Below are 21,791 nucleotides of genomic sequence, written 5' to 3'. Positions count from 1 at the left end.
CGGGGCTGCGCTGGCCCGGGGCTGCGGGGAGCGGGGCTTGCCCGCTGAACTCCCGGGGATGGCGACACGGGGAAGCTCCTGGTTCTGGCCCTGGAGAGAGCAATGCCTGTGCTCGGGCACGCGGCTGAGCAGGGCTGGGGACAGGAGGGCTCCCGGGGGAGCGTTAATTACCGGCGGCGGCGTTAAACGAGGGGCGACCGGCCGGACACCGGGGGCAGGGCCGGACACCGGGGGTAGGGCTCATTACCGGGGGCAGGGATGGACACCGGGGGCAGGGATGGACACCGGGGGCAGGGATGGACACCGGGGGCAGGGCCGGACACCGGGGGCAGGGCCGGACACCGGGGGTAGGGCCGGACACCGGGGGCAGGGCTCATTACCGGGGGTAGGGATGGACACCGGGGGTAGGAATGGACACCGGGGGCAGGGATGGACACCGGGGGTAGGAATGGACACCGGGGGCCGGGCTCATTACCGGGGGGGCGGGTTAATTACCGAGGGGGCCGGGCTCATTACCGGGGGGCCGGGTTAATTACCGGGGGGCCGGGTTAATTACCGGGGGGCCGGGCTCATTACCGGGGGGCCGGGTTCATTACCGGGGGCCGGGTTCATTACCGGGGGCCGGGCTCATTACCGGGGGGCCGGGTTCATTACCGGGGGGCCGGGTTAATTACCGAGGGGGCCGGGTTAATTACCGGGGGGCCGGGTTAATTACCGAGGGGGCCGGGTTAATTACCGGGGGGCCGGGTTAATTACCGGGGGGCCGGGCTCATTACCGGGGGGCCGGGTTAATTACCGGGGGCCGGGCTCATTACCGGGGGCCGGGCTCATTACCGGGGGCCGGGTTAATTACCGGGGGGCCGGGCTCATTACCGGGGGGCCGGGTTAATTACCGGGGGCCGGGCTCATTACCGGGGGCCGGGCTCATTACCGGGGGCCGGGCTCATTACCGGGGGGCCGGGCTCATTACCGGGGGGCTGGGTTAATTACCGGGGGCCGGGCTCATTACCGGGGGGCCGGGTTCATTACCGCGGGGCCGGGTTAATTACCGGGGGGCCGGGTTAATTACCGGGGGGCCGGGTTAATTACCGAGGGGGCCGGGTTAATTACCGGGGGGCCGGGTTAATTACCGAGGGGGCCGGGTTAATTACCGAGGGGGCCGGGTTAATTACCGGGGGCCGGGCTCATTACCGGGGGCCGGGCTCATTACCGGGGGGCCGGGTTCATTACCGGGGGCCGGGCTGTCCCCTCCGGCACCGCCCGGTCCCGGCAGCGGGCGCGGCTGTTTACGGGTCAGACGAGTTGCGTCGGTCTGCGAAGAAAAGTAAGTGTCCGTGCCCGTGTCCGTGCCCATGTCATGTCCGTGCCCGTGTCCGTGCCCATGTCATGTCCGTGTCCGGCCCGCAGTGTCCCCTTGTCCCCTCGCACGGCCGGGGCTCTGCGGGCGGCGGGAGCCGGGACAGGGCCGGGCTGTCCCCACCGGGAGGGTGCGGGGCCCCCTGTGCCCTCCCCGGCCGGGTCCCCTCCCGTGTGTCCCATCGGGCTCCCCCCGAGCCGGCCGAGGGAGCCGTTCCCTCCCGCTGCCCCTCTCCGGGCCGGGACAGGGCGGGCAGAGCTGCGGGCAAACCCACATTGCTCCCTCCTGCTGCCCCCCCGAACGGGGCTGCTGGACCCCCCTGCTCCCCTCCTGCCTTGGCCTGGGCTGGACCGGGACACGGACAGGGAGCTTGTGGAGTTTCCCTCCCCGGGGCAGGTTTTCCTGGCTTGCAGGATTTAAACCTACTCGGGTTTAGTGAGCCGGAAATTCCCTGTCACTGCAAATCCAAGGAGAAGTGCCAAAGCAAAGGCTGAGCCTCTCCAGGCGAGTGGGGGGTGCTTGGCAAGAGCTCGAAAAAGCCCTAAAGAAAGTTAAAGGAGGAAATCCAGCCACTTAAGCATTTTGTTCTTACGAGTTTTGACAGCTGATTTTTTTTTTTTTTTTTTTTCCTTTCTTAATAGCTTAGTCTCAGAGTCTGCTTCTCACCCTCTCCCATCCCTCTGTTCCTTGGGAGCTGCAGTGGTTTCACAGGTGATTAGAAAATGAACAGATCTGCCCTCTCCAGATTTTCTGTTATTAATATATGCTAGCTTCTCAGAGCTGGGAATGTAACACAGAGTGTTCTCTCCTCTGGAGCACCAAAAATGTGAAGGAGAAACCTGCTGGTCTCCTGGCTGGGGGTCTGATGCAGGTTTCTTTTTGGGACCATCCCAGGAATTACTGTCCTGTTTCCAAGTAGGGGGGATGCCTTCAAAAATGCACTTTCTTTGTGGTTTTGGGAGAAGCAGGAATGTGTCTGTGTGTGTGTGTGTGTTGTGAGACCCATGGGTTGGGTCTGGGCAGGGTGATGGGGATGGTGTGGGGTCCCTCGGGGTCCCCAGCAGTGCCTCCAGGACGGACCCAGTGCAGGGACAGGGATGCAGTGTCTGCAAGGCTGGAAGCTGGGAGTCACCACTGCTGATGCTGGGCAAATCCCTGTGTGATGGAAAGGTTTTTAATGACAGAGGAGGAGGGAGCAGCACGAGGTGAGCACTGGAAGTGCTGGTTGTGGCAGGTGCAGAGCTGGTTCTGCCACCCTCCTGTACCCAGTGTCAAGGCCTGGCAGCTGCAGGGGACAGGTCCCATGATCCTTCCCCAGGGATTTCTTTCAGCTCCTCTACCCTGGGTGAAATCCTAAAGGGTTTGAGGGGTTCCAAAGTGCCCTGAGGAGAAGCAGTGAGGGGGCTGGTGGGCAGCCCAGGCTGCTGCTGGCCCCTCTAAGGGTGGGGATTTTTTCCTATAAGCAAAGAGGGACCTTTTTGGGCACGGTGAGGTCAAAAGTTGACAGCAAGGAGGGTGCAGGGGTGCTGTATGTGCATGTTTGGAGTGCCTGGGTAGCACTGGGGTAAGGCTTGGGTCTTCCAGCCTCAGCACCTCTTGCTTGTTGGGGTTTTCTCCTCAGCTGCAGCTTTTTGGGAAAGAATAAAGAGTGCATATGCTGGGAGCCAGGAAGAAGACTTTTGGGCTTCTCTCCCAAAAGTGTCCATTGATTGCCTTCTGCTTGTGTGGCTTGGTGAAATCCTAGGGACATTGTGGCCCCTGAGCACTTCTGAAAACCCTGGGACTTGGCAAAAGGGAAACTGAGGCACAGGGCCATTGTGTGTCCTGAGAGCTGCCAAGCCCCAGGCAGTGTCTGTGTCCCATGGCCTGTCCTGCTGTCAGCTGCTCCCAGGAGCAGTGAGAACTGGGGGCTGTGTCCCTCCTTGCTGCGGGTCCCCACCTGGAGAAAGCCGAGCTGGGGGCTCTGCTCCAAGCTGAGGAAGGGTTGTGTGGTTTTCCTTCCCCTCTGGCAGGGTGGTTCAGCATCTGGCAGCTCTGCTCAGGGCAAAGTCCATCCTTGGCTGGATGTGGGTCACCCAAGGAGAGCTGGATCATCGGGAAAATGGGGTATGGACCTGGGGATACTGCAGTGAATGGAAAAAAACAGCACCAAAGCCTTTCCTGTGGTAGCCCAACAAAAAAAATTTGTTTTGCTTTTAGAAAACCTCATTTTTCCTCAAAGGTGTGTATGAACACAAAAACGTGATCCCAGCCCTCCAAAAACGTCACTTCTGGATGGAAAATAACTTTTTCACTAGTTTCTAGGGCACACTGAACTGTGTGCTGAGCACTTTCCTTGCTATCAGTTGAGGCAGTGGGTGATCAGCTCATATGTGGCTCCCCAGGACACTTCCAGCCTTGTCCCTGCCAGCTGGGTGCTGTGGGACACCCCCTTGTCCCAGACAGCTCCTGCAGGGTCTCTTTTCTGGGCTGGTTTTGCCACTTTTTGTTTAAGCTGTCTTACAGCATGTTGTGTTGGCCCTGTGCAGGTGCAAGAAGAGCTGCCCCTGCTGTCACCTTTGGAAGTGCCACTCCTGTTGCCACTTTCTTTCCCTCTGTGTGAAACCCCATCTGAGGACACCTGCAAAGATGTGGCCGCTTTGGGGACTGGACCTGAACCGCGTCCGCTGTGACCTGCTCTTCACAGAAGCCATCAACCAAAGGATGCAGGTTCCCAACAGGCTGAAGGTGGCAGAGAGCAGCAGCCCTGGGGACAGGAGGACAGTGGCAGAGGATGTCCCTGCATCCTTCCGGATGCACATTCCCGATAGGATTTCTCTGGCAGGTAAAGCCCTGCTTTTGAAGGTTGGTGAGGCACTACAAGGGAGCAGCACCCCCTTATAAACCCCCCTTTCACTTGCTTTGCTGGAGGAGAGGATGGGGGCAGATAATGCAGGCACTTTTCTCCAGGAATGTAGGGCAGGATGGTGGATGGCTTGGGAAGAGGTGGGCAGAGGTCACCAACAGCAGTCCAGAGGGGCCTTAGTTCCAAATCCAGGTGAGGGGCAGAATGTGGAGGCATCTCCCTCCATGTCTCTTCCAGTTCCCTCTCGGCCTTTGGTAGGGTCCCTGCTTTGGGATGCAGGACATTTGGCCCTGTCTTTGACAGACACTTCTGAAACCTTGCTGTCCTGAAGGAGTGGCTCTGCCTCTCTGGGCTGTCCAGAATTCCCAGGGATTGTTTGTCCATCTGGCACTAAACACAAGCTTGACTTTCCACGTGGGTGCATCTCTCTTCTCCCTCCTGAGGCCATTCAGGTTGGCTTAATTCTTCTCTCTCTCCTTTCTGTAGAGATACCAGACACCAGTTTGAGGCCAGTCCTGTTGACCCAGCCAAGGAAGGTCCCCCCTGTTGTGGTGCACGTGTCCCCAGACCCCTCTGGGGACCTCCCTTTCCTGCCCTCAGCCAGCAGAGCCAGCGCCCAGCGACGCAAACGACCGGTACAGTACGGGCAGGGACTGGGGTGGGGAATGGGAGCAATCCCAAGTTTGGGGTTCTCCAGGTGGCTGTTAGCATCCCAAGCCAGGATTCTTCTTCCAGGAGGCCCTAGGAGGGAGGGGTAGGGGTGCTGGGATCTCTTTCTGACCCAGAACCAGTGCACACCTGGGTGCTGGGACCTGGATCCAACCACATCTCTTGCTGCATTTTGTGGGCAGGGGATAGGCTAAGGTAGGTGCAGTCCCACCACTGGCTGCTGCTGCTACTTTTTAAGTCCTTTTTCCACCTGTTTTCTTCTTCTTGATGAAGTCATACTTCATCATGAGGCAGAGTTGGTTCATCACAGCAGTGTAAAGGGTTCTGGGGTCATGGCCAAAAGCACATTTTAACCTTGTGTGAGACTCTTTCAAAGAGAGGTCCCAGGCACGGGCAGGCAATAACTCCAAAGGCTGGAGCTGCTGTTCTGCCTCCTCAAGTGCTTTAACCTCCCTGAAATTTGAGAGCTGATCCTGGATGGGTTAGGTTCAGGGGTTTTGATCTGGCTGGAGTTCAGATCAGCAGGCTGGGGATGCTCTGTCTGCTCTGAGCATGTCTCCCCACCTGCACCAGCATCAGGTCACCAGGCTGGGGCTCCTGTGGTGCTGCACCCCTGAGTGGGAGCACTCAGGTGCACAGGGCACCAGGCTGGGCTCAGCCCCAGGATAACGTGGTTGTGTTTGGTTCCCACAGGGCCATCACAGCAGCAGGTCACGGAGGGACAGGACCCCGAGTGACTGTGCCCATCTGGCCTTGCACAGCCCAGGACAGCACCATGAGGGGTGAGCACGGGCACAGAGTCACCCAGGGTGGGTGGGGAGCAGCATCTTCTCTCACTGGGCTGTTTGGAGGCTCTCTGGTGTTGGTGTCCTGAGAGGGGCGTGGGGGGATCCATCAGAGAAGTGCAGTGCCTGGCAAGTCCTGCTCATCCTTGAGAGGAACATGGCCTTTGGTGCCAGAGATGTTTGTGCAGGGCAGCTTTGAAGGCAGCTGTGCTGTTGCCCAGGCCCATGGGCTCGAGCTCATGGCCTTGGGCTCGAGTCTCTGCAGTGGGGACATTGTCTCTGAGCTGGTCCTGGAGCAGGGACTGCTGTTCCACATGAAGTCCAGAGCTGTCCTGGGTGGCAGGAGAGCAGCGTGGCACAGCCATGGTTGGCTTTGCAGGAATCAGGTGGCTGCCTCTGAGTCTGGGGGCTGCTGGAGAGGGTTCTCCCAGCTGTTGCCATCGGGGTCTGGGCGCCAGTGGCGTTGCCCAGAGATGCTTGGAGCTGCTGAAGGGATGAGGGGCAGTGCCTGGTGCCAGGCTGTGCCCTGTTGTGCCAGACCAGGGAGTAACAGGCGTGATTCTGTGTGTACCCAGGCCGCACTCGTGTCCCCTGCCTGCTCCCAGTGCCCCACTCCCCCTCCTCACAGAGGCAGGCAGGATCTACTCCATGCAGAACATCTTCCAGACCATGTACCTCCTGGGCCAGGTGCTCTTCCACCGAGTCCAGGACTCTCTGCGAGACCCAGCACCATCCAGGTGACTTTGGCTTGTCCTGAGCCAGCTCTCTGTCACTCTGCAAGGACTGGCCTGTGCCTTGCTGAGGCATGAGCCAGGCACGAGCTCTGTAAGCTGTGGGCTGCAGGATGGCCCTGCATGGCTGCCTTGGACTTTCTTTCTCACCTGTCCTGTCTGCCAGCTCTGGGTGCCAGGCCTTGGTGCACCTCACTAACCCAGCCAGGCTTGAGTCTGCTCAGCTTTAGCACCAGTCCCCTGGGCACCCTGAGTGACCCTGTGCTGCTGTGGCATTCTGGGGCTTTGCTGCTAAGCAAGGACTAATTTTTCTAGTGCTTTCATAGCTTGTTGGAGAGGGGTTTGTGAAGAGAATCAAAATCCAGAGCAAACAGCCTGTCCCAGGTGCTGTCCCTGAGAGCCTCTCCTGCAGGCTCCCAGCAGCTTTGGCTGTGTTTTGGTCACTCTTAAGCAGCCTTTCCTTGAGCTCATCCCACAGCCAGTGTCCCTGGCCAGGTTGTGGTGTCCCTTTGTGCTCCCTGGAGCAGGTGTGCAGTGGCCTCAGTCCCTCCAGATGTGCTGCAGGAACCACTTCCACCACCCTTATCTGTGCCACTGCAGTAAATTCTCTTTGTTCAAAGACATCCTTGCAGCCTTAAGGTGTCCCCACTGCTCTAAGGCTGCTGAGCACCTGGAGCAACAAGTAAATACTGCCCATTCTCCTTGAGCAAAGCCTTCAGGCAGAAAGGGAGGAGAACCAGCATCCATCATCCACCATCCATCACATCCTGCCTTCCCTCCCCAGCTGGCTTCTGCTTGCTGATAATCCAGAGTGATGTCTCTGATGTCTCTGCTCTTAAAAACTGTAGGCTGAGGCTGTCTTCAAACATCATTTTAATTTCTTAATGACCAAGAGATCTGGTTAGTGGCTGTAAAAGACTTTCTCCCTCCTCCCTCCAGCAGTGGGGGGCATTCAGGCTGTGGTAGCCTGCAGAGCTGCTGTGATGCAGTGGGGTGACTCTGGGGCTTCTCCCCAGGTATTGATCTCCCTTTGAAACACCTCTTCCTAGTATTTCACATCCCTTCAGATTCAGACATCCCTTCAGTATGACAGCTTTGTACCCCTGTGCAACAATGAAATAAACAAAAAGACTGTGCTGACTTGTTTGTCCTGAAATTTTAGTCAAGTCTGGTCTCAGACAGAGACTGGGATATCTGGCTCACAGTGACCTCTAGAAGGGTATGAGTCACCAAAAGGCAATTTCCAGTCTCTACTTTAAAGGGTGTTCACCTGTATCAACTGGGATTTTGAGTCAAAAGCTGCAGGATGTGTCCTTTTTTCATGGTTCTCTACTGGGGAAAATTGCATTTTCTTTCTGTTGTGACTGTCATTTTACACTGCAGCTACATTTTGTGGAGGTATTATCTCACAAATGGAGTTTCAGGCGGGGATTCAGTAAATCTCCACATCCTCTTCTGGCTTGTCTTCAGTGAGATCAGCATCATGTTGCAAACAGGGATAAACACCCTCTCCTCCCCAGGGCCTCCAAGGAGTGGGGTTAGGTGCTTGTTAACCCTTACAGGATCAGTGAGTGCCTGTGTGAGTTATTAGAATGCACATTGGAGTTTTGGTTGTAGAATAGCTGATTTTGGGCTAGCCTATGATGTCAGGAATTTATCTTTTTCTCACTGTGGATCTGCTTTATTTTGTGACTCAGTGGTGTGGCCCCTGCAGTGAGGCTGTGCCTCCAGGGACTGCCCTGGAGATCAGCGGTCTGTGCTGCCTCTGCCAGTGCAGGAGCTCGTTCCAGTGGGGGCCCCTGTGTTTCCAGGGAGGGAACAAACTGGTGAACGTCTGGGTTGCTTGTTTATGTTTCAAATTGCAGGTAAAATTGCTACAAGAGCAAAAAGTGGTATCTCCCTCCAGCTGATGGCAGCTTCCTCACCTGCTGATGTAAATGGGATCACCCCTCCATTTCAGCACTGGTCCTGTGGTACCTATTTACCTGATTGGCTCTAAAGATGTTTTATCCAGCCCTCAGTGATTTCCTGTGACTACAGAGGCTTAGTAGATATGTTTTCTCTCTGTTGCACCTCTAAAGAAATACAAGCATGTGTTTTTTGTTGCCTGTCTTGGCACGTGCTGTCTGTTTGTCCTGATCACTTTGGGTGCATGCTGGAGGGGTACCAATGTGCATGCTGGGGGTTAAGAACAGGTGAGTGGATGCTCATCTGTGGGTGCTGTGCTGGTGCTGTTTGCTTTCTCCTGGTGCAGCACAGCCTGGGGAGGCACTCCCTGCGTGGCTCAGCTGGCCGTGGCAGCGCTGCATTTGTGGGGAGGCACCCCACGAGCAGGGCTTGTCCACCTGCATCTCTGCTTTCCTTTCCCAGCTCCCAGGAGCCTGGCCTCGCTGCAGAGAGCGCCTTGGAGGAGGCCGGGGTGACGGAGGTGGCAGTGATGAGAAGGCAGGTGAGATGGGGGTGAAGGGCTGTGAATCTTCTCTGGGAGAGCCACAGGGGGTGGGTGAGGAGGCTCCAGGGGCAGTCGCTCAGTCCTGGTGGGCTGGTGCTGTCAGACTGGTCCTGCCTTAAGGAGAGGCAAGAGAGGACTTACACATGTGTTGATCCATCGAGCTCCTACCCCGAGGGGCTGAAGGGCTGCAGGACACAGCCAGACCCCTCTGGTGGCAGTGAGAGGGGCTCAGATGCTCTCTGAGGGGAAGAATCCTTTTGGGAAGCAGGCCTGAGGTGCTGCTGCCGCTCCTCCCACACAAAGGTGGGAAAAGCTGCTGCTTTAGAAAAGGAGGGCCTGAAGGAGGCAGCAGCTCCCATCTTTTCCATCCCTGTCCCACGCTTCTGGGGTGCTGACAGTGCCCCACTGCTTCCCTTGCAGCTGGCGAGGATCTCGGGGAGGCTGCGCGTGCTGGAGGAGCAGTGCCATGCCTGGAGACAGAAGGAGGCCCTGGTGTACTCGGTGATGATCTCTGCCTGCCTCTTCAACACGTGGCTCTGGCTGAGGAGATGATGGCCCGTGCCCAGCCTCCCCTGCTCACCCTGGCACGGTGGGTGAGGGCAGGGAGAGGAGCATTTCTCGTGTACTTGCCAGCAGTGGAGCTCTTCTTTTCTTGACTGGGACTCCTTTTTGCACTGTGGGCCCTCAGGAATCTGTGTCCTTCAGGCCATGATGACAGTGAAGGTGTGAGAAGCTGCTGCAAAGAGCTGAGTGGTGGCTGACACAGGAGGTGTCTGTTCTGTGCAGCTGCCCTCAGGCTGCCAGAGGAGATGCAAACCCGAGGTGTTGGGTGTTTGTGGACGTGGGGTCCTGTTACAGCCATAGCCTGTGGTGGGCCTGGTCCCCTGGCCACATCCCACCTTGGAGATCTCAACTCTGACCCCTTAAAAGTTCTCAGCTGACTGCTGTGGTCTATTCCTCATTTTCTGTAGAGTGACTGAGTGTTTCTAAACTTCCTCTGGGTTTTCTTTTCTTCCTTGTGCAGCTGCTGTTTGGTGGAGGTGACACTGCCAGGTCTCCTGTGCCACAGCCCCTCTTCCAGGAGTGGAGCTGGAGGGGTCGGGAGCTCCCATCCCTGCAGCCACAGCAGCTTTGCAGATGCTCAGATCCAAAGTGGCTGTAAGAGCCTTGCTGACATCTGGGCTTATCCAGGGGCTCGGTTCTTTCCCAGAGAGATTTACGTGGGAAATCTCCCCATGGTGGCTCTCTGGATTATAAAACCCCATATCAACAGGGATAGCATCAAACAGGTGAGGGAAAATAGGTATTTGTTAGGCTTCCTGTGGCAAAGGGGTGTGGAGGGGTCTCTCCCAGGTCTTGCTGCCAAGCTGAAACTTCAGTGGTGGTGAAAGAACATGAGTGAGGGAAATTCCTGACCCAGATGCTCTTTAGCTGTAAACAAGCTCTGTTCAACAGCTCTTCTGTTTGTTTCCTTCTCTAGAGTTTAGTAAGACTTGATTCTGAGGTGACTTTGAGATGTTTCTGGTGGTTCATCCAGCACATCTGCTGGAGTTGTGCATGCAGGCCCTGGGGGCAGGTTTTGGCAAGGCTTAACAGGACCTCTGTGTGTCACCTATACCTAATTATAGCTGGATCTACATGTCATCCAGATGTCCCAGTAGCTTATTTACAGACATCAGTGCTCAGGTGTTTTCTGCTTGACACCGCATCAAGCGTCCGTGACTGTAAATCTGGCAGCTGGACAGTGATTAATAAATAACTGTCCCAAAGTAATTGCAGGTCTGAACCTGTGGCTGATTGCTGAGCTGAGGAGAGCGCTGGGATTTATTTCAGACGAGAGCCAGGGTGGTGGGGTGGGCTTGGTGTGCTGTGCTGTGCCAGGGGGGATGTGCAGGATGGGTGGCTCCTGTGGCTTGTGGCTCAGGGATGGGGTCAGGGTCACCAGAGGACCTTACACAACTGTTATGTATAAGGGGGTGGGAGTCGTGCCAGGAAATGAGGTAAATTGTCTGCTTTCTCTCCTTGGAGAGGTGTTAACGTGTTTTGGAGGAAGCTTGTGTTTGGGGTTTATTTTAAGCTGTATTTTAGGGTGAGAAGGGATGACTTTGGGAGGGCACACCACCTTCAAAGTGTGGCTTGAAGGTGTTTGGAGGAGAGATGGTCAAACTGGATATGTTCTCATGGGCTAGTTCCTGGCAGGTTCTGGAAGATACGACTTCTATGTAAGGTGTAAATTCCGGTGTAAATCTGGAAACACGGAGCACAAAATGCATATTTTAATAAACTCTGTGTGTTCTGGACATGTTTCTTTTCTGTGGAGTCTGATCCTGATGTGGCAGTAAGTGGGAACAGGTAAGGTTTGGCAGCAGGACTGTGACCTGTGGGTGTCTGAGTCCCAGCTGCCCTGGCTGAGGGGGAATCTTGAGTAAAAAAGCTTCTGGTTAATGCTGTCCCTGTTGGAGTGTGATATTTGTATTTCCTTTTTTCTCTTCCTTGCCTCCTCCTCCTCCTGGCTGCTTTGTCCCAAGGCAGCACACGTGGCAGAGCTGGGTGTCCCCAGGGACCACTTCCACAATGAGGTGCACAGCAAATAAAGTGTTTTGTGCACCGTGGTGCTCGAGGGAGCAGCTCCTGGAGCTCCCGTGTTGCTTTTGGAGGCAGCTGCAGGCAGGTGGCAAAGAGAGAGTTGGAAGGGGGACATGCTGCTGCCAGTGCTCCTGGTGAGCTGTCACCTGCAGTCTGTGATGTGGGGACAAGAGCAGGGTGACAGCCTGTGCTGCTGGGTGCTCACCCAGGAGCCGCAGCCCCAGCCAAGGCGGAGAAATTCTGTTCCTTCCTTTGGACTCCCTGCTGCCTGGGTGCTCAGTGAGACCAGGAGTGGAATTTAAGGCTTTGAAGGGGAGAGTAGAAGGTAAACCTTTGATAGCAAAGATAAAAGAGGCTCCTGGTGCTGGTGCTTTTCACATCAGCCCTGCACAAGGTGGAGGACTCCATGTCAGGGATGGATCCAGCCTCAGCCACTGCACATGGTTACATCCTGGAGGGAGAGGATAAAAACTGACCTCTTCCTTATTGCCTTGGGGATGCAGATTTTTTTGCTAACTGGGTATTAGAATGACTTCCTGAACAAAATAAGAGGGCAGAAATTGGTGAAATGTGCATTTCATGGTCACCTTCAGGCTCTGCAGCTCTCTTTGATGGGACTCCAGAGCAGCACTTTTGGTCCCCTGTTCTGCCAGCAGGAGAAGAGGTAAGTGGACGTGAGGGCGTTAAAATGTGTTTACTTTTTCCAGTTTTCCATCCTAGCAGTAGCTGTGGCACAGCCTCTGAAGCAGGGAGACAATCACCATCTTTTCTTTTCCCCAGGACAGGGGCTGGGAGGGGAACCCAGGAGCATCCCCTGGTGTGGCAGGACCTGAGCCCATCTGGGGGTGCCTGTCCCTGGGTGCACAGCGACCCTTCAGCCAGGAGATTTGGGGGTCACTGGGCACAGAGCTGCTCGGGAGGGCTGTGATCTCCAGCTGTCCTGGAGTTGTCTGGGCTCCCTCCAGCCCCCGAGGGTGGGGGGAGAAGGGAACACGTGCACAGGGAAATGGAGCATCCCCGAGCAACACCTTTCCCTCCTCCCCTTTCATCCCCAGACACAAGGCTGGCTGCTGTCAGCTCCTCTGGAGTGCGCCTTGCTGCTCAGGGCAGCGGGGATGCTCCGGGGATGGGCGGTGACAGCCACCCCGGTGTGTGTGTGTGTGCTGTCCCCTGCTGCCCAGCCACCTCCGCCTGCCCTGCCCTGCCCGGCTGCTCTCAAAGCCGCAGCGCTCCGGGGACAGCCCGGCCGGCTCCTGGGGCAGGGATGCTCCCCAGCCAGCCCTGCCAGCCCGCCTGAGGCAGCGGCACAGCCCGCAAGGATTCGGGGGACGCCGCGGCTGTAAGTGGACGCTGGTGGCTTCTCGGAGTGGCACCGCTGCCCTGGGGAGGTGGGGAAGGGAGGGGAGGGCAGGCAAGGCAGGTTAGGCAGGAGCGGGGGAGGTTAGGTTAGGTTAGGTTAGGCAGTAGTGGGATGGGTTAGGCAGGACTGGGATGGGTTAGGTTAGGCAGGAGTGGGGTAGGTTAGGCAGGAGTGGGATGGGTTAGGTTAGGCAGGAGTGGGGTAGGTTAGGCAGGACTGGGATGGGTTAGGTTAGGCAGGACTGGGGTAGGTTAGGTTAGGCAGGAGTGGGGTAGGTTAGGTTAGGCAGGACTGGGGTAGGTTAGGCAGGAGTGGGATGGGTTAGGTTAGGCAGGACTGGGGTAGGTTAGGCAGGAGTGGGATGGGTTAGGTTAGGCAGGACTGGGGTAGGTTAGGCAGGAGTAGGATGGGTTAGGTTAGGCAGGAGTGGGGTGGGTTAGGTTAGGCAGAAGTGGGGTAGGTTAGGTTAGGCAGTAGTGGGATGGGTTAGGCAGGACTGGGATGGGTTAGGTTAGGCAGGAGTGGGGTAGGTTAGGCAGGACTGGGATGGGTTAGGTTAGGCAGGACTGGGGATAGGTTAGGCAGGAGTGGGGTAGGTTAGGTTAGGCAGGAGTGGGGTAGGTTAGGCAGGAGTGGGGTAGGTTAGGCAGGAGTGGGGTAGGTTAGGCAGGAGTGGGGTAGGTTAGGCAGGACTGGGGTAGGTTAGGCAGGAGTGGAGTAGATTAGGTTAGGCAGGAGTGGGTTAGGTTAGGCAGGACTGGGATAGGTTAGGTTAGGCAGGAGTGGGGTAGGTTAGGCAGGAGTGGGATGGGTTAGGTTAGGCAGGAGTGGGGTAGGTTAGGTTAGGCAGGACTGGGGTAGGTTAGGCAGGACTGGGGTAGGTTAGGCAGGACTGGGGTAGGTTAGGCAGGACTGGGGTAGGTTAGGCAGGACTGGCGTAGGTTAGGCAGGAGTGGAGTAGATTAGGTTAGGCAGGAGTGGGTTAGGTTAGGCAAGGGGGATGTAGGAAAGAGGGGGTAGGCAAGGCAAGGAAAGGAAGAGGTAGAAAAGGTAAGATAAGAGAAGCCAGGCGAGGCAACCCAAAGCAAGGCAAAGGAGGGGTAGGAAGGATAAGGGAGGGGAAAGCAAGGTAAAGGAGGGGTTGGACTGGGAAAAGCAAGGCAAGGGAGGGGCAGGCAGGGCAGGGAAAAGGAGGAGTACACGAGGAGAGGAATGGGAAGGGGAAGGCCAGGCAGCAGAAAGCAAGGAGAGTAGGAAAGGCAAAGGAGAGATGGGAAAAAACAGGGAAGAGAAGGAAAAATAGGTATTCCTCTGGCAATGAATGAGGAGCCTGGACGATGAGGAGAGCATCTTTCACGGCCCCAGGCAGCTGTGGGATGTCTTGGAGAGAACAAAATGCCCTGCAGCACTCCTCCTGCAGGTGCTGGGAAACATGGTGTGGGCCCACACTGCGGGATTTGACCCTCTCTTCCCACGCCGTGCTGGATTTCTGTGTTCAAACCACATGATGTGTCCTGCATGTGTTTTCCTGTGGCTGTTTTGTGCTTTTTGCAGGTCCCTGGGGTAGGGTGAGTGCCTGTGGTCTCCTCACCCTGAGGATGCTGGCGAGGAGCAATGGTCTGCACAGCTCCCCAGCCAACCACCAGCCCAAGGGTGACACGGAGGGGACAGGGCTCAGCACCAGCAGGTCAGGCTGGTCCCTGCTTTGGTTGAGGTTTGGGCAGGGGAGGGAAAGGCCTGGCACGGGGTTTGTGGTGCCCAGTCTCTGCTGCCAGGTTCCTCCAGTGTGCCTGGCAGTGGCAGTGCCGAGGTGGCACAGTGTGGATGTGATCCCCCTTCTCCCCACTGCAGGACCTGCTCAGCCCAGGATGACACCAGCTCAGAGCCGCACAGAGGAGCCAGCCTGGATGGGGGGGAGCAGAGGGCTGACCACGCTTTCCAAGGCCAGGGAGCCTTGGCCAGGTACTTGTGTGTGCCACTGGCATGGGGTGAGCCTTTCGTGCCTGGCCTTGACACTGGGGCCTTCTGTGGGGTCAGGATCCCCTTCTGCTGTGTGGAATTCGTGAGATGCAGGAATGAGTGTCTGTGAATGCTGCTCTCTGTGCCCCAGTGGCCATGGAGAGGGTTTTGGTAGGGGATGGCTTCACCCCCCTGGGCTCAGAGGCTCCTTTCCCTGCAGGCAGCCTCCCTCTGCCTCAGCCACAGACTCCTTATATTCCTGTGGCAATGACAGCAGGCCTGGGGCAGAAGTTGTGGAACTCTATCAGGGTGGTCTCTATTGCTTGTGTATTTTTTGGTCCCACATCATCACTAAAAGGGGTAAAAAAAGACATTCTAGTGCTTGGAAGGGAGCTGCAAGAGTTTCCTTCTCAGCTGTAGCTCCCCTGATGACTCTGAAGCTTTTGCTTTGTCCTTGCTCTGTTAACAACTCCTGTGTCTGTCTCCCTGGCCTGTCCAGGATAGTCCAGCTGGTGCTGGTGCTCAGGAGCTGGGCCAACAAGAGCCTGCAGGAGGAGCAGCAGAGGCCAGACCCCTTCCTGGAGCGTTTTCAAGGCCCCGAGCTCCTGACAGTGGCTGCAGGTGCTGGCGATGAACTTGAGGATGAGGAGGATGAGAAGGTTAACAAAAGGTAGGATCCCTTTCCTGCGGTCCCAGCTGGAGCTGGGGGCTGCCAGTGGGGATGGGAAAGAAGGAAGTGGAGTGGGTGGGAAGGGTCCCTCCTGCCCCTGTCTTGGCAGCCAGCCTGGCTCTGCTGGGCTGTTTTGCTGACACACAGGACCTGGTGGTCTGTCCCTGTGGAAGAGACCTGGCCTGTCCCTCAGCCATGGGGTCTTCTCTCTCCTGGTCCATGCCTTGGTGGGAAACACGTCAGACCTCCCCAGTTTCATACCAGTCCCACACTAGGGCTGTGTTTGGAGCCAGCCCTGGCTCTGTGATAAGATGCACCTGCAGCTTGTGCATATGAGGGGCTGGACACAAGCCAAGGGATGCAGGACTCCACCCAGCAACCACTGCATCCCACCCAGGAGCCACAAATCTGTGGGATTTGCCAGCCTCATTCATCATCTTCGGGATGAAAGGAGTGTGTTTGCTGCCTGTGTCCCCACAAAGAGCAGCTTTCTGAAAAGGCTCTTTCAAATGCAGCCCTTTCATCTCCTCAGCTCACACTCCTGGTGAGAAGCAATAACCTGGCTTTTCTTCTGCTGGCTAATTAGAGGGCAAAGCTCACAGACTGCTCTGGACCCTACCATTATACATGGTAATTAAAACACCGAGAAATAATTGTTTTATGTAGGAGAAAAATAATCTGAGCCTTGTATCTGGAAGAAAATACTGTGAGGTTAAGGGGAGCTTGTTCATGACTAGAAGGAGCTGAAGTGTTCTGTGAAAGGGCTGCTCAGTGCCAGTGTCTTCTGGGGATACAGGGGGAACTTCTGGAGTTTTCTGGGTCCTCAGCTCCATAAGTAAGAAGAGCCCCAAGTCTGGTAATCCCACATGTGTGCTGCTGCCCATGGCCATGGCAGGTTCCACGGCTCCAGGCCTGAGTGCAAAGCCTTTGGGAAGAGGCAGATGATTATTCCCTCTTCCTGGGTTAACCCAGAGCCCTGTATTTCCAGCCCTGGCCCTGCTCTCAGTGCAATACCAGTGATTCTGGCCACTGTCATGGCATCACTGGTGATTTAAAGCTGAAGTTACTAACATCATTAACAGCTTCACAGTTTATTAGTGGCTGTGGATGCTACAGCTGTCTGGGCTGGCTGTAGGTGAGTCAGAGCTTCCCCTGTGTGTATGCAGTGCTGTATGCCCTATGGAGCAGGGTGCCTCTCTTGAAAAACAAATGTTCAACTTGCACTTTCTGGTTAAAAACAAACCCTTTTAATGGGGAGGCCAGATCAGCACTTGTCTGTGGGTGCATGGAGGGTGAACATGAGGGACTGGGGCTGGCTTTGTGCCCAGTGCCAGTCCCCACACTCCAGGCACTGCCTGTACTCCAGGGAAAGGAGACTTCCAGGCAGGGCTTCTGCCTTTGAAGCTGCCAAAATAATGGGGTGGGCATGGGCAATCTGTTGGCAAATGGGTTGTTTTTTTTCCCCTATCACTGGAGGGAGTTTTGCATCTTCAAAAGCTGGAGGGAGGGAGGGAAGGAAGGAGGGAGAGGGTGTTTTGCCCCACCAGGCTGCAGCAGCTATAAGCCTATCAGCCCAGCCACAGAGTTTCTCTTCCCCAGTGAATCTGGCAACAGGAGCACACACTTCTTATCTCAGAGTCCCAAGACGAGCAGGATCAAACACTTGGGAGCAGTTCAAAGGCTGGAGCCTGGGCTGTGCAGACTGCAGGAGGCACAGGAGGCAGTCCTGCCATGCCAGCTGCCCCCAGGGCTGCTGCTCTGGGGCTTGGGCAGCCCCTCCTGGTGCTGCCACTGATCTGCAGCACACTTCCCTTCCTGCTCCACTTAATCTCCTCCTCAGGTCTGCCTGGCACCGCTCCCTCCCTCACCTGGGAGAAGGAAAGTCATGTCACGTCTCAAGAACTTTTCTGATCACCCTCTTCCATTCATCTGTTCCTGGCTCTGCAGCCACTGGGGTGCTGTGTCATGTGGGCCACCTGCTTTTCCTCACCATCCCACAGACTCCACTTCTGCTGCTTTCCCGGCTCAGTTTAAGGGATAAAGGAACTTAAACAGTGCTGGCATTTGGCACTGCTGGGAATGGTTTTGGCTTTGACTGGCACCCAAACAGCTCTGTTCGAGGCAGTGCGGTGCAAGGGGTGAAGGGTGTGGCTCTGATGCTTCCTTCCAACCCTGTTTTCCACAGACACTGCCAGCTCTGTCTCCTCTCTCTGCTTCCAGGAGGAAATGGCAGTTCTTTGTGGTGGACCCTGCAGGGGACAGGTATTACCACTGGCTGGCTGTGATTGCAGTTCCTGTCCTCTATAACTGGTGCTTGCTCGTAGCCAGGTGAGCTGGGAGGTTCTTGGGGCTCCTCTGACCCTCCTGGTCACCTGGTTGTTGTGGCTCAGCCAGGACCAAGCTGACACTCATGGTGCTGGGGCTGGTGGGCACTGAAAGAGACCCTCCACTGTGAGTTCTGGCCCAGCTGGAAAGGGCTGTGGTTGCAGGGTCACTTGGGAGGTGGTTTCAAGATGTTGCTTTCATCAAGGGAGGGCAGATTTTTCAGAGCAGGGAGTTTTAACTCCTAGAAGAGGAGCGTGCCCAGTGGCCAAGCTCTGTTGCAGAGCTGGGTACCTCAGGATCAGCCTATATCAAACTGTAATAATTAGAGAAGGTGTGGGGATTTGTGGCCTCACACCCTGTTTGATGGTCTTCCTCCAGGGCTTGCTTCACTGACCTGCAAAAGACCTATTTTGTGCTGTGGCTGGTGTTGGATTACATCTCAGATGCTCTCTACCTCGGGGACACAGTGATCCGCCTGCACACAGGTGAGCAGGAGCAGCATCCTGGCCTTCCTTTCATCCCTTAAAAGTGGAGATGAGCTGCAAGGGACAGGCCTAATCCATCCAGTCCCATTAGAAGGAGGGTTTTGCCTACCTTGGCGTTCACTTGTACGAAGCAGTCTCCAGAGAAAGAATCTAATTAGAAGATCTGAGAAATGGAGCAAGTTTCAATATGAAAGATTAATCATCCCAGCTTTCAACTTCACCTTTGAATAATTGTACAAAATTACCTGCATTACTATTAGTATTCAGGCGTAGTTGAAGGTCTGTATCTCTGATTTTGCATCAGTTCAGCTAATGAATTATCTGCATGGAAAAATGGTAGAATTTAATGTTCTCGGAAGGCAGCACTTGGCTGAACGTTTGCTGTCAGAACTGCAATAATTCATGATCTGGAGGATGGAAACCTTTGTGTTCCTTTTTCCTTGTGGCAACGGACTAAATCCCTGAGTGATATCTTTGGGTGGCTTTTGCCAGATGAAGGCCTTGAGTGGTAACAAACTGAGTAGAGCAGGAACTGGTAATATTTGGGTGACCCTGTGTATTTATGCATATCACAGACTATTGCTCAGGTGCTCACAAAACCTGAAGAGGTGCCAAACTTAAACCAAGATAATCCAAGATAATTTGCTTCTCTTTAGGATTCTTGGAACAGGGCCTCCTGGTTAAGGACCTGAAGAAGTTACGGGATAACTACATCCACACGCTCCAGTTCAAGCTGGATGTTCTCTCCACCCTGCCCACAGACCTGGCCTATTTTTTGGTGGGATTGCACTGCCCCGAGCTGCGTTTTAACAGGCTGCTGCGCTTCTCCCGCATGTTTGAGTTCTTTGATAGGACCGAGACCAGAACCAGCCACCCCAACATCTTCCGCATCAGCAACTTGGTTCTTTACATCCTGATTATCATCCACTGGAATGCCTGCATTTACTATGCCATCTCCAAGGCCATAGGCTTCGGGGAGGACAGCTGGGTCTATCCCAATGTCACAGACCCTGAGTACGGCTCTCTGACCCGGGAGTACATCTACTGCCTTTACTGGTCTACGCTGACTCTGACCACCATCGGGGAGACGCCTCCCCCCGTGCGGGATGAAGAGTACCTCTTTGTGATCTTCGATTTCCTCATCGGCGTCCTCATCTTCGCCACCATCGTGGGGAACGTGGGCTCCATGATATCCAACATGAACGCCACCAGGGCGGAGTTCCAGGCCAAAGTCGATTCCATCAAGCACTACATGCAGTTCCGCAAGGTGAGCAAAGACCTGGAAACCAAAGTCATCAAGTGGTTCGACTACCTGTGGACCAACAAGAAGGCAGTAGACGAACAGGAGGTCCTCAAGAACCTCCCTGATAAGTTGAGGGCAGAGATTGCCATCAACGTTCACCTGGAGACACTGAAGAAGGTGAGGATTTTCCAGAACTGCGAGGCAGGGCTGCTGGTGGAGCTGGTGCTGAAGCTTCGCCCTCAGGTGTTCAGCCCGGGGGATTACGTGTGCCGCAAAGGGGACATCGGGAAGGAGATGTACATCATCAAGGAGGGCAAGCTGGCCGTGGTGGCGGATGATGGGATGACACAGTACGCTTTGCTCACTGCAGGGGGCTGCTTTGGTGAGATCAGCATCCTCAACATCAAAGGGAGCAAAATGGGCAACAGGCGCACAGCCAACATCCGCAGCTTGGGCTACTCTGATCTCTTCTGCCTGTCAAAGGAAGATCTCATGGAAGCAATCACAGAGTACCCTGATGCCAAAAGGATCTTGGAGGAGCGTGGCAGGGAGATCCTAATCAAGGAAGGGCTGCTGGATGAGTCAGCTGCAGAGGAAAGCACAGAAGGGAAGAGCGTGGAGGAGAGGCTGGACAGGGTGGCCTCGAACCTGGACACGCTGCACACCCGCTTGGGCCGGCTCCTGACTGAGTACAACGATGCCCAGATGAAGCTCAAGCAGCGCATCACTGCTCTGGAGTCCAAGATGAGGCAGGAGGAAGTGGAGGATTTCTTCTCTGATAGCTCAGACAGTCTGTTTGAGGATGAGGAGAAAGCTTCACCTGGTGGGATGCAGTGAGGGGGAACAGAGTCAGCTGGATGATGTCTGACCTTGTGCTGAGGCAGTGTTTGCTGTTTCACAAGGCAGACCCTGTGGCTGCCTTGCCAGGTCCTTGGCGCTGCTGCTGGCACTGCCTTGATGGCAGCCCCTGAGGTGGCTCCAAAACAGGGGATTGCCCTGGCTCCTCCTCTGACCTGTCACTTGTTTCATTGCCTTTTGGGCCAGCCTTTGTAACTCACTTCAGGTAATCAGTCCACACTGAGTGTCTGCAAAGACTGCCCAGTCTGCACCCAGAAACTCTTTACTCACAGTCCCCAAACTCAGCTAGAACAGGCCAAACTGTGCTTCTGGCATCTGCAAAGGGAGAGGCTTGTCTGGGTCACTGTCACTGCCCTGATCCCCACCCTTGCTGAGGCTGGGCACTGAGCTGCCAGGGTCTGCATCCTCTGCCTCCTGCCTGCCTCTCTCTTCTGTTATTTGGTGCTGTCAGGGGACACCTGGTGCAGGTGCTTTGGTGCCTTGAGCCCTGCACCCTCCTGGGAACAGCATTCCCAAGGCTGTGGAAGCAGTGTGATCCCCATCTGGGTTGTGGATGTCTTGGGTGACAAGGGCTGTGCAGGGCTGGAACTGCTACAAATCAGACAGAGAGAGTCTCTCTCCTCCATCCAACGACAGCAGATGTGCCAGGAGAGGTTTGACTGGAATGACGTTTCTAAGGAACAAAGCCATGGTGGGAGACAGCTGTGCCCGTATTTGCTCTGCTGTGGGTAGCTCAGAGAGAGTGCAGAACACATTTATTTTCTTGGGCAGAGCGTTTTCTTGTACCCAGTGGGAGTTTTGGGGGTTTGCAGGCTGCAGAGGCCCCTGCCTTCTGGAGGAGAGATGAGTGGCACAGCCACAGGGACATGTGTGAGGGTGCAAACATGGTCCCACTGCGAGTGCCAGCAAAGCTCTGCCAGTCTGTGCTGCAGCCCTGGTGGCTCCACGGTGTGAGCAGCTTGGTGGAGAGGGGAACAGCGCAGGAACAGCCCCCAAACCCCTGCAAGCAGCAGCAGTGCAAGCAGCAGTGTCACCCATGCCTTGGGGTACAGGGCAGGTGCTGGGACTGGAGGAGGACTCCTCATTTCTTGGTTCTGGGCCTGTGACCCCAGTGCACCTGTGAGGTGTTGGGCTGGTACCAAGCAGGAGAGTATTTGGTGGAGAAGGAAATTCATGTTCTCTGTCAACCTGAGCCAAGAGTTTGGCTGAAATGATGGGAGGACACATTGGGAAATATCAACCCAGAAGGGTTCATAGTGGAAAACTGAGGATATTGCCTTTGTTCTTTCTTTCTTTCCAATCTAAAACTGCCTCTGCATTTCATATGAATGTTTTCCATTCAAAAATAAAGGCCTTGTTTTTGGGATTGTGGGGGTAGGAATGGTTACATTACCAAAATTAGTTGTTGGGGTAAGAATAAAAGATTTTTTGCCATCTCTGAATTAAACTGTACATGTGCTGGGTTT

At 55.5% G+C, this 21,791-nt stretch overlaps 2 protein-coding genes and 1 long non-coding RNA gene across 5 annotated transcripts; 2 read left to right on the top strand and 1 right to left on the bottom strand.

Moving 5' to 3' along the window:
• Positions 1 to 1,167: 1,167 nt before the first annotated feature.
• On the top strand, positions 1,168 to 11,139 carry LOC111929194 (mitochondrial fission factor homolog B). Of its 2 annotated transcripts, XM_086850994.1 has the most exons (8): positions 1,168 to 1,324; positions 3,886 to 4,181; positions 4,689 to 4,837; positions 5,565 to 5,653; positions 6,232 to 6,393; positions 8,758 to 8,836; positions 9,260 to 9,428; positions 9,528 to 9,780. In XM_086850994.1, the coding sequence occupies exons 2-7, from the start codon at positions 3,986 to 3,988 to the stop codon at positions 9,389 to 9,391; spliced, it is 807 nt and encodes a 268-aa protein (XP_086707120.1). In that variant the 5' UTR covers positions 1,168 to 1,324; positions 3,886 to 3,985; the 3' UTR covers positions 9,392 to 9,428; positions 9,528 to 9,780. The 2 variants fall into 2 exon arrangements, with proteins under 2 accessions (XP_086707120.1, XP_086707121.1); XM_086850995.1 differs by having other exon boundaries at positions 1,237 to 1,324; positions 9,260 to 11,139.
• Positions 1,936 to 9,939, bottom strand: LOC147650511 (uncharacterized). The gene is made up of 2 exons (XR_015276525.1): positions 5,001 to 9,939; positions 1,936 to 4,965 (listed from the first exon to the last, which is right to left on the bottom strand). It is a non-coding gene; the product is annotated as an uncharacterized LOC147650511 (long non-coding RNA).
• On the top strand, positions 9,260 to 21,772 carry CNGA2 (cyclic nucleotide gated channel subunit alpha 2). Of its 2 annotated transcripts, XM_023926862.2 has the most exons (7): positions 9,260 to 9,428; positions 14,340 to 14,472; positions 14,637 to 14,747; positions 15,244 to 15,414; positions 17,635 to 17,742; positions 18,118 to 18,224; positions 18,881 to 21,772. In XM_023926862.2, the coding sequence occupies exons 2-7, from the start codon at positions 14,384 to 14,386 to the stop codon at positions 20,302 to 20,304; spliced, it is 2,010 nt and encodes a 669-aa protein (XP_023782630.2). In that variant the 5' UTR covers positions 9,260 to 9,428; positions 14,340 to 14,383; the 3' UTR covers positions 20,305 to 21,772. The 2 variants fall into 2 exon arrangements, with proteins under 2 accessions (XP_023782630.2, XP_086707116.1); XM_086850990.1 differs by lacking the exons at positions 9,260 to 9,428; positions 14,340 to 14,472; positions 14,637 to 14,747; positions 15,244 to 15,414 and adding an exon at positions 15,827 to 16,044 and having other exon boundaries at positions 17,600 to 17,742.
• Positions 21,773 to 21,791: the final 19 nt, after the last annotated feature.

Source organism: Cyanistes caeruleus, chromosome 14, assembly GCF_971803275.1.
Source record: "Cyanistes caeruleus chromosome 14, bCyaCae1.hap1.1, whole genome shotgun sequence".
Taxonomy (NCBI): domain Eukaryota; kingdom Metazoa; phylum Chordata; class Aves; order Passeriformes; family Paridae; genus Cyanistes; species Cyanistes caeruleus.
The sequence above is the reverse complement of the archived record's forward strand: the minus strand, read 5'-3'. Positions and strand labels throughout refer to the sequence as shown.